General features: G+C 37.6%; 1 protein-coding gene and 1 pseudogene across 5 annotated transcripts; one reads left to right on the top strand and one right to left on the bottom strand.

Moving 5' to 3' along the window:
- Positions 1 to 1,574: 1,574 nt before the first annotated feature.
- On the bottom strand, positions 1,575 to 9,850 carry LOC103705797 (uncharacterized). Of its 5 annotated transcripts, none has more exons than XR_603874.5 (7): positions 9,340 to 9,850; positions 9,058 to 9,216; positions 3,678 to 3,938; positions 2,724 to 3,410; positions 2,574 to 2,618; positions 2,111 to 2,287; positions 1,575 to 1,943 (listed from the first exon to the last, which is right to left on the bottom strand). XR_603874.5 is itself a non-coding variant. In XM_088709413.1 (6 exons), the coding sequence occupies exons 1-6, from the start codon at positions 9,796 to 9,798 to the stop codon at positions 1,851 to 1,853; spliced, it is 1,704 nt and encodes a 567-aa protein (XP_088565539.1). In that variant the 5' UTR covers positions 9,799 to 9,850; the 3' UTR covers positions 1,609 to 1,850. The 5 variants fall into 5 exon arrangements, 2 of the variants coding, with proteins under 2 accessions (XP_008787990.4, XP_088565539.1); XR_015972410.1 differs by having other exon boundaries at positions 1,805 to 1,943; positions 2,139 to 2,287; XR_001879364.4 differs by lacking the exon at positions 2,574 to 2,618 and having other exon boundaries at positions 2,139 to 2,287.
- LOC148700513 (uncharacterized) lies at positions 5,662 to 6,549 on the top strand (annotated as a pseudogene).
- Positions 9,851 to 10,864: the final 1,014 nt, after the last annotated feature.

Here is a 10,864-nt window from a genome sequence, read left to right as displayed (position 1 = left end):
AACAAGCATGACATAATAAATAAGCATGACTAAAGAACCAACAAGTGGCATTTGCCTACATGTTACCAGTGAGTAGTCCTGTTTTCCTGTAACATAAGAAAAAATAGTTTATCCAGAGAAGAGGGTGGGTAGGCATTTAGTCTTGGACCTAAAATGACTGAACAATGCTCTTATTGAAGGAATTGGCAGGTATAACCTCATTAATATACCGTTTCTGAGTGTTTCCATGCGTTTGCAGTGCATCATCTTCGCTTTCTGTGAGGAGGCACCATATACACATGCAAAGTTGGGGTACCTTGAAACCTAGGTGATGGGAGAAATGATACTCCTACCAACACTGGATAAGTGAGTGTCATCAAATCCTAAAATTGTCCAGATCTATGTCACATCTCCCGCTGCATGCTATCCTACCTTCTTGCCCACCTCTCGGACAAAGGGCATATGCTGCTAACTAGGAGCCTCAGCAGTGCAGGTGATGAACAGCCAGCTTAGTTAGCAGAATTATTGGCAAAATCTGGACCGAACCAAAGCTAGTATCCCCAAAATTGCAGGCATCTTCAACACAAAAACCTAAGAAGACAATTGCAACCACTGGGTCACTCGAGGAAATGCAACCACGTCCAAATGTGGCAGGTGATGCATATCCAGCTTAGCAGCATTCTACCCAACACTAGGACCAAATTTAGAAGAGTACCAAACATGTATCAAAAATTGGAATTCCAATGTTTCTTAAGATTTAATTGATAAATGATTCCTAAACTAAAAACTGATCCACGTACTTTACAAGATCGATCATAAACATAGATGCTTGTTCTACTTGGTGGCTTTATGACCTCAGGTGCCTGTTCCTTTTTAGGGCCGTATCACTAAAGAAATTCCACAAATTCCTTCTCATGCTTGTATTTCGTCAATCTTACTTCCATGTCCTTAATCAGTCCCTTGTTTTAAGATTATCTAAATGGACAAACCTAACACCCATCCAAAGGCAGACCGTGCTTGTTCCTGCAAATGACCAAAACATCTAAATTCATCAAGGTGCAATAGAGAAGATGGACATCAGTTAGCGTGGGTATATCTCAGGACCAACACTATGCCCAAATTTGGTTTTCAAACTAGCAGGATAAATTTTAGCAGTATCATAACCAATGACAACCACAGATGATTAATGTGAAGTATTGAAAGTTGTGGAGATTATTCTTATGCAAGGTTTTAAATACCAGTGGGTCGACAGGGCATTCCACAGTCCCAAGCGTCGGCATGGGATGAATTGGAAAATGCACCACGACAGGAATGACATGTACCATCCCGAGTGTTGCCACATGGGGTGTTCCATTCCACAGAAATGGCTCCGTCTCATGGTATTTAAAACCTTGTTCTTAAGTGGGCTTCTGTTTCTGCTGAGAGAGAGAGAGAGAGAGGCAGCAACAATGTTAATATCTGCTTCTTTGTTCCTATGAGACCTTGAGATTATCAAGACACGCAGAAATGAAGAAATTAATGCACAAGATCTCCAGCTTCAATTTGACAAAGAAAAGAAAAATGTCACACATTCATATAATTGAGAAACTGCCAGCTTCTAAATATGATAAATATCATTGGCTAATATCATAGTCGAGCAAAATATCCCAATATCCATTGGCATTGCATCACAGAAGCCGTTACAAAGGACCTGGTGAACTTTGCTGAAATATAGATCAGCCAATCACGTTCAAAGATGGGGATCTGTAACTTAGGGTTGACTATACAACCATGCTGAATGTCTTTTTTCAAAGCCCAAATGGTTAAAATCAGATCCACAGCAGGTGCAGCAAGTACACATGGAAAAAGGATCTGAGGTATTGTGAAAAACCTTATAATAACCTTTGTTTCTTCTTCTTGGCAAGATTTTCAAAGACTCCTCGTATATCCGCTGATGTAACCGGCTTTGATGAGTCAAAAGATTCCTGCATGAGTAAAGAACATGATGAATTCTAACTAAAAATCATTTGGCAGGTGTGTTACTAGTTATGCCTTTATAGAATAATGAACAATCACATATGTGGAAAGAAGGGAAAGATGGTCCACGAACCAATACTGAATTGATTAAACTATTACTTACAAAAGACTACACCTTAGTATTTGCAGACTTCTACTATTACCTTGCCGCTATATGTACTTTGTAATTTTACAATCTATTGCCTCATTGAAAACTTGGTGCTTCCATATAATTGAAGGGTACCAGAGTCAGATGCCAGTCATTTTATATAGATGCCCAAGAAACACTTGAAATGAACTTCAACCACAAAAACTGAAGACAAATAATTAGAGTTTATATTAGCCCACTGAACTAATATTATCTACGATTGATAAATGAATGGAAAAAAAAAATAAAAGTTGGGAGCATCCTTCTACAAACTTTATGGGGTTAGCAATTCAAAGTAAAAGAGCATAATGGTTCTCCCAGACAGTAGCTCTTGCTTGAAACTTAACAAATTAAATCTAATGCCTTGATAAAGTGTTCTAAGCTCTTGAAACAATATTTCCAAATAAACAGGATAAGTGAGAAGACAAAGCAGTAGAATTAAATGTTATACAATGAACTGTGTTTTCATGCCACCACCTATTGCTTTGATATTTCCCTATCAAAACAGAAACAAAGTTTTAGGCTTAATAAAAAATAATAAATAAATGAATAAATAAGCAAATGAACAAACAGATAAAGACTAGCAGCAAATATGCCATACCAGGAAGGATTGGAACTCATTCTTCATGTCAGCAATGCCACTTAGGATTTCTATTTTTTGAACATGATTGAGTGTATTGAGAAAGTCTAATTCCGCTCCTTCCTGCTGCTGCAACTTCTCATCCCTCTTCCGTTTTGCCATTTTCTCATATTCCTCAATCGAGTCCTCCCTGTCAATTAGATAGTCAATACCTTCCCGAGCATAGAACCCACAACATGAACTACATCTGCAAAGAAGATCTCTCCATTTTTTTGAAAGGAACATGGACCCTTTTTTCTCCGAGATAGCTGACATTGAATTTATATCCACTTCAAGTATGCATTTAGGACTTGGTTCTTTATTACTGTCACATGCTTGAGTCTTCTGCAAATTGAAATCTTTTGCTGTACTTTCACCATGAAAGGAATTCTTCTCATTAGGCACAGTTTCAGATTCTGAAAAGGTGTTCGAACAATTCCCCAAATTCTCAGAAACAATAATGTTATTTGCAATTTTCTCAGAATGTGTGCTAGCTGAGGATCCATCTTCTGGCACATTTCCCTCATTGCTGCTTACAGGTGCTGTACTTTTTTGCTTCAAAGTAGCCCAAATACAAGCTGGATAAAGTTTCAAGAATGAACAAGTGACTGCACATTCTTGGCAGATACAATCCTCATATAAGGGTTCTCCTTCCTCATCTCTTGGTATCTGTGGCACAGGCAAAAGTTTAAGCTGATAATACTACACATACAAAGAGGAACTTCCTTTAAGGATTTCCTAGAATATGTTTCTAAATGTTGTATCAACCATGAAAACGAAAAAAGAGAAGGATAAAAAAAGAAAATCCCTCTCGCCGTTGTGGTTCTAAGGACAAAAATACCACAAAAAACATGAACAGAACGAGACAGCTGCAAAACTCCCTATAAACTGTGTCAGGCATATAAGTACTCAAAATAAAGTATTAATTTAGACAACCTCATTGGAAGAATTGAGACCAAGGTGATTCTCGTGAAACCAGTCCTCACAGATGCAACACTGTATCATTTCTACTTGCTCTTTAGCATCTGGATCAGGATAAGGGCGACTGCATGTGCAATAAGAACCTTTAAAGTTATGGTTGTAAGTGTTCTCAATGTTTTCGGAATCTTTATTAGCAAAAAGCTTGCAGAAGAACTCTCCAAACTTTGAATTGCCGCAATCACAACGAAACTTTCTCTTAGTCCAGAGCTCCACAACCTTATACAAGTGAAAGCAATGCAATATTAATATCATTCATAGTACAATTGCATCCATAAGCAAAAGCAGGATTTGAGAATGCATCCGCTTGTTCCAACAAAATAAAAAGAAGAAGAATAACAAGCATCACACAAACAGAGATTAAATAACAAATTTACAAGATACAGTTACTAAACATTGAGATCTTAAGACCATGCTTCACAATCCTCCACTAATGAACTAAATTCCTCCAGCATATAGCAGCCAAGATGCCCTAGAATAACCATAAAAATTAGAATGACACAAAAGCAGGCTATCTAACTGTATGTGCTTCCCAGTCAGCTATATTTCGATTTTAAAACTTCATGCCTTTATGGAATTTGTTATAGGGAAAAAGAAAAATAATTGAAAAATGAAGTGTAAATTATTGTAATCAGAGTTTGTGAAAGATACAAGATATGCTTTTGGCCAGACAAAGATGGATACAGGATATGCATGTATACTACACATGTAAAAAGATGGAGAACAGATTTGGCAATAGCATAACATGGGAGTGCCTCTTACTCAAGAGCAATCAATTAGCCTTATAATGTCAAAAGGAGGGAAAGTTTCATCCTCGCTATTACAGAAACAAAGCTGCTCAATAAAATGAGAAAAAGGAAGGGGAAAAGGACAATCTATAAGTGGCACCTGTAGCCTGTAGGACGACCGCATCAAAATTATAGGACCAAAAGAGGCCAAGGATAATTACTAGAGATGAGTCCCCTTAAATAGATTTCAGCCTCTCTTCTAGTCACCACTGGAAGAAAATTTAATGCTTTAGAAAGCATATGCAAATTTTAGGGCAATGAATCACTAATCTAATCAGCTTAATGAAACTTGTTACAAGCATCCTTTTTCATCAGAAGTTTCTAACTGATGGTTTCAAATACTCTATGAAATAAGGACACTCTTCCCTGCAAGATATTTATGAAAGGGTAAGTTTTTAAAATACCAATGAGCAGAAATGCAAACTGCTAAGGGTCCACAAAATACTCGAGGATCAAGAAAAAGCAATTCTAATCCCACAGTAATGCGGTAATGCATGAAGGGAGGAAGAAGAGGTCAATAAGATACTATATGCAAAAAAACACAACTTATGCCTTCATCTATCATTTTGCTAAATCAAGCTGAGTTTGAGCTGCATTACAAGAAATAATACTATATGCAAAAAAACACGCATGAAAATGATTTAAGGTTTTAAATTCTTCAGCAGCAAACAGAAAAAGAAAGGAAAAGAAAAGAAACCAAAATACAAGACAAAAACAAATGGGAGTAAACTCTGTAAGGCTTCTTCTAGTTTCATGGAGTAACATTAATATGTGACTACACATGACAGAAGTGTTGCTAACAAGGTGCACTTGGAGGTGAATTGTAAGGCATCAAATTATTCAAAAACGAAAAAAAAGGAAAAAACTAAGGGTTAAAGAAGAAACATGGTGAGAGAAAAGTAATTTTTTCTCTTGTATTGCAGCCCACCTCAACTTAAATGCCCTCATTAAATGTGTTGATTAGCTGGAACTCATGAGTCAGATACTTTTTTTCCTTTCATATCTTCCGTTAGATATTGCTTGTAGGATTGTAGTGGTTCAATGTTTCATTTTACTCATCTAGCCCTATCCACCAAACCCTAATCTGGTAATCCCCACTCGGCACTCGCCCTCGCCTCCTTCCTCCTCCAAACTCTCGGCTCAGTGTGGCTCCGATGGACATGGTGACCTAGCCAGGGGTGTGCAAAAAAATGGCCGAATTGCGAGCCTAACCCGAACCAGTCTTTTCAGTTTGGTTTATATCACTTTTTTTAAAATCCAATTTGGTGTTGATTTGAGAAAGACTTGACATGAAAAATTTTGATATTGAAACATTAGCCCTATTCCCTTCAATGGTTCGGTGTTTCAGTTTATTCATCAAGCCCTATCCACCGAGCACTAATCCAGCAACCCCACTTGGCACTCGTTCTCACCTCCTTCCTCTTTCAACCCTTTAGCTCAGCACGACGGTGGCCGCTCGGGTGGTGTGGGTTTCAATCGATGTGGTGAGCCTGCGCCTGATGGTCCACATCAGCAGCTGCATTGTGAAGTACCTTGGCTGGGTGGATGCCTCAAAGAAGATCCTTAGATCTGATGATCTCCACGACCTCTACTGGGGCTTCGGCATGTCGATCTCACCTACACCTCCAAGGCCATCTATTGGGCATCCTACTCCATCTCGCAATAGCTCACCTGGGGTGGGATTGGCAACCACACCGGCATGCTCTGCTACCTCTCTAGCAAAGGATGATGGTGGGGGAGGGTTGAGGTCAAATTACAGGATGGTGGTAGCAGAGCAGGCAGGCATTGTGGTGGCAGGGGAGTAGCAGTGGTGGTGATGATGCCATTGGACACAATCAAGATGAGGATGCAGGTGATGGACAGTAAGGATGGGGAGAGGGTGGCGATTGGATGGACAATAAAAAGACTACTAAGATAAGGGGGTTGAGGCGTGTTATAACGGGTTGGGGCTAAGGTGGGCTTTAATGTCTGTGTTAACAACAACCATGATTACTACCTATGAGTTCTTGAAGCAGCTCGCAACCAAGGAGGGATTCATTTGATGGGTATGAAAACAGAAAATGGAAATCAAATAGTTTTTCAATTTTTTGACATTTTCCTCTATATATAAAATGGAATTTTTATGTTTAGAATCAGCCTAGCCCATTTAGCCCAACCCATGGAATATCAATCTAATAAACCAAGGTAAACTAAACTGAATTTCTCATGTCGATTTCAAGAGATTTATATAGTGGTTGGTTCAGTTTCAGTTTCAGTTTCAATTTTAGGAAATCGATTTAAATCGGTTCGATTTCAGGTGTATCTGCAAACCAACCCCACCTGACCAGTGCACACCCATAGCCGGGATGGCATAGGCACAACAGGGTTTTTTTAGAAGTCCATGACTAGATTTTCTTGTTGTTATTATGAAAAGGAGCTTGTTTTGAAAAGTAAAGTAAAATGGTGAATATGGACGTGAAGGTGTGCTTTCTCCTTCATTAAACATTACCTCATTGAGATAGTAATTTTCCAGCCATGGAAGCCCATCTAAAATGTTGAAGCAGCATGATACATGGAGAATGACAAAAGTACCCTTCACATCAGAAAATTAGTGTCCTTTGACTCACTATTTTTATTTACGACTCACTTGCCATAAAAGCAACATATATGATAACAAAATGTTAAATTCAACACATTAATGTCATAAATCCCACATGGACTAATTTCTATAGACATGCTAGACTTACAAGCATGTATATGCAATGGCTAAAACATGCCAATAAATTGCAAGCTTCCACTTCTTGATGTGGGGTCCACATCACATGGGACACACACACTAGGAGGTAGGCAATGGTGTTGTTTAATATTGGTAATTGTTACCTTTATACACATCTAGGTTCAATATTGTTGTCTTCCATACTAAAATGCAAACTCTTGATATATACCAATGCTTTAAAATAATAGATAGGATTCACTGGCCACCAATCCTGCCACTATGTTCTTGAATAATTTCAGACTTAGGGCCTATCTGGATATTCCTATAGGAGTGAGCTCAAAATTCTGTAGGAATTGGGCATGTTGGTTCATCTAGCTTGCATTTTGTTAGAGTTTATTCAAACCCAACCCGGATCTTAGCTTTTGGGCTGAGGTCTTCTTTTTCTTTCTATAGGATTTGGGCTAGATAGAGTTTGATTGATACGGAGCCATTCTTAAATGGACGGCCCAATCCATAAATCCTACAGAATTTTCAGCCCAATCCTGTTGGAATAGCCAAATAGCCCTTAATGTGATACCATTAGTCATCAGATCTAATTAAGATGTTTGACCAATCACCTCTAGGGAGTATTATGGCAACTTAAGCAATCAGAATTGCAGTTTATGGATATCATTCAAAAACTAGTGGCAGAATGTTCTTTGTAGTCTCTAACTTGATTGATGAAACTACAGCAAACAAAAGGTTATGATCACATATGTAGGATGCCCTTAACAATTACACAAGGGATTGGACATTCTATAGCTGCGCAAGTGTATTTAATAAGAAAATATCCAAAGAAATAAATAAAATCCACATGAAAGACATTGTTTGAATATTTAAGTGGACAAACACATCAATTCAATAACTAATCCAAAGAAAGTCATTATTGATGCTGTTTATTTTGCAACAAATATGTTGGAAGTCCACGAAACTTCCATGCAAAGCTACATCAAATGGACGAATTATTCGTTAGTTGCTCAACACAAAGGTAGTAGAAGTGGAGAAAGCTCTAAAGAAATCCTGTTGATGGTGTCCCTTTGTCACGAAAGATATAGGCAGCAAGTTTTACATTCTGTAAAAGGCCTTGCCACATAAAAAGCTTATTGAAACAAATGCTCTAGTGCTGGGAAAGGCCACAAACACTTCGAATCAGCATGATATTCAACAACATTGACTTGGTAAGGTATCATGAAGAAAATGGCCAAACCAATTAGAATGAAATTTGAGATGCTCTGCAAGCAAATTATGGTATACTACTTATGACAATGGAGACTGGTATATTGTATACTACACTAGAGCACGCTCTGCAAACTAGCAAGTTGGAAGGAGGCATAAGAATCCAAATATATTTGGCAAGATTAAGAGTAAGTAGTAGAATTTAGTGAGATATTCTATGAGCTAACAACAAGGAGAAATCCCCAACCAACACATGTTCTCTCCAAAATTCTCGAAACTTCTAAAGAATTGAAAGTCCTGATGAAACCACGAGAAACTTTTCACTTGCTAGTTGATAACAAACATCCTGCTATAGCCTTGCAACATAAGGAAAATGCATAGTTATGGGCAAACTTCATGTGAGAGTTTGACGGTGATTAGTTCTCACAAAGCTGTTAGGTGAATTGCCACTTCGCTTTTTTTTCCAGAGATGAAAAAGTACAAACTAATGATCCTCCACAGTAAAGTAACCACTAAACCCAATAAACTTGCAGTCTTTGAACTAATTAATTTAAAACCTCATGCCATTGAGAAGGAATTCCATGAGAACAAGCGCAATTGGGTTATGCGGCGCGAACAGATAAGGGAGAATCTCGCCTACCTCATGGCCATCGTGGCAGGAGAGGCTACAGGCCGTGCAAACCCCTGCGTTGCCGGCTGGGACACAAGTCAAACAGGAGAAGATAGCTTGCCTCTTCATATACCCATCGGCGTAAGTGCATTCCTTGCCTTCGTCCCCTCCCAAAACTAAATCAGCTTCCTAGGGTTTCCGATCAACAGGGCAATGGCCATAAATCCATCAAGAAACAATAAAAAAACCGTAAAAATCACAGATTCGGTTAAAAGAAAAGAAAAAAGTAAAGAAAAGATAAATGATAAGCACCAGCTCTTCTGCCTCGAGCCCCTCGATGTACTCGCCGATCGTCACCGTCTGCTCCGCGTCGTCCTTGAACGCGTCGGCCATTTTCGCGATCTCAGAACTCCGATTGAAGCGTGGGGCTGGATAGATTCCCTGACGATGAGAAGAAAAGAGAAACCCTAGATGGGGTTCTCTAGGTTTTGAGGAAGATGGGGAGAGGGGGCGAAAGAGGAACGGATAATCGCTCACGATGGCGACGAACGGGGTTCGTGAAAAGTTTCGAGGGCACGGACGGGATCCGGAGTGGGGAAACGAGAGAGCGAGGGCATATACAGGAAGGGGCCTCGCGGTGTGCGTCAGAGACTGGGAAGGCCCATGGAGCTCCAGAGAGGCTTCCACCTGATTTCCCGCCATGCCATTTGGTTTACGTAAGCAATTCGGCACGTGTGGTAGACATCCTTCCTCGCTTGATCCGTCCTGCATCCGTTTCTTCTCTTGAATCTACAGTTTCCATGCTTCTGGACTTCAAAAAATTATTTTTAGCATGCAACAGAAAGTTATTTTAATTATAATTTTTTTAATCAAAATATTTATGATAAAATATTATAATTATAAAAATTAGTTTCTAAAAATATTATATTAATAAAATATCAATATATAATATAATTATACTATTTTTATAATTTTATTATTATATTATACTATAAATATAATATTATATTACATTATATTATAAGATATTGATGTATTATGTTGTATAATATCAAATTAAGTTATATTATTATACTATAATATATAATATAATAATATTATATTACATTGCAGTAATATAATACTATATTTTATATTTATGTATTAATACATATTATATTTTATTATACTTTATTGTATAATAGTATGCGATGTTTTTTATGGTCATTTTGTCATATCAAAAATACTTTCTTAGTTTGTTTATGGCACTTTAAAAATATAGTTACCAAACAATCAATCAAAAAGCTCTACTTCCCCAAGAACACGCAATCCACATGAGAGGGAGTGAGGGATATGGTTTGTGATGACTATCCTCGACAACATAGGGTGATGTTCTGGATTGATGTAAGAGGAAAAACTATTATTAGATGGTAGGATATGTTTGTTGATTGTTTTACCATATCAATAATTATAAAAAGTAAATGAACGGAAATACGCTTCCCTATCTCTCTCTCTCTGTCCCTCTATTTCTATCTCTAAACTAGCAATGCTAGAAGCAACCTCTAAATAGTATAATATATTTTGTGGCTATTAGTTATTAGTTATTGTTGATTCCTGCCATAGCTTGTTTTGCTTTATTTCATTTACATCAAATACCAAAGTCCTCTTTGATGCTGATTAAGAGGTAGTTAAATGATAGTTATCCACTTAGCCGAAGACAAGCAAAGAGTAGTACATTAGTTTATTTATCAGAATCTTAAAAAATGAATATATATATATATATATATATATATATATATATATATATATATATATATATATATATATATATATAAAGAGGTGAAATATGTTTCTCATC

The sequence above is a fragment of the Phoenix dactylifera genome, chromosome 12 (genome assembly GCF_051530095.1).
Source record: "Phoenix dactylifera cultivar Ajwa chromosome 12, Ajwa_hap1_PhDact_Kaust_v1.1, whole genome shotgun sequence".
Classification (NCBI taxonomy): Eukaryota; Viridiplantae; Streptophyta; class Magnoliopsida; order Arecales; family Arecaceae; genus Phoenix; species Phoenix dactylifera.
This window is presented reverse-complemented; position numbering and strand designations above follow the sequence as displayed.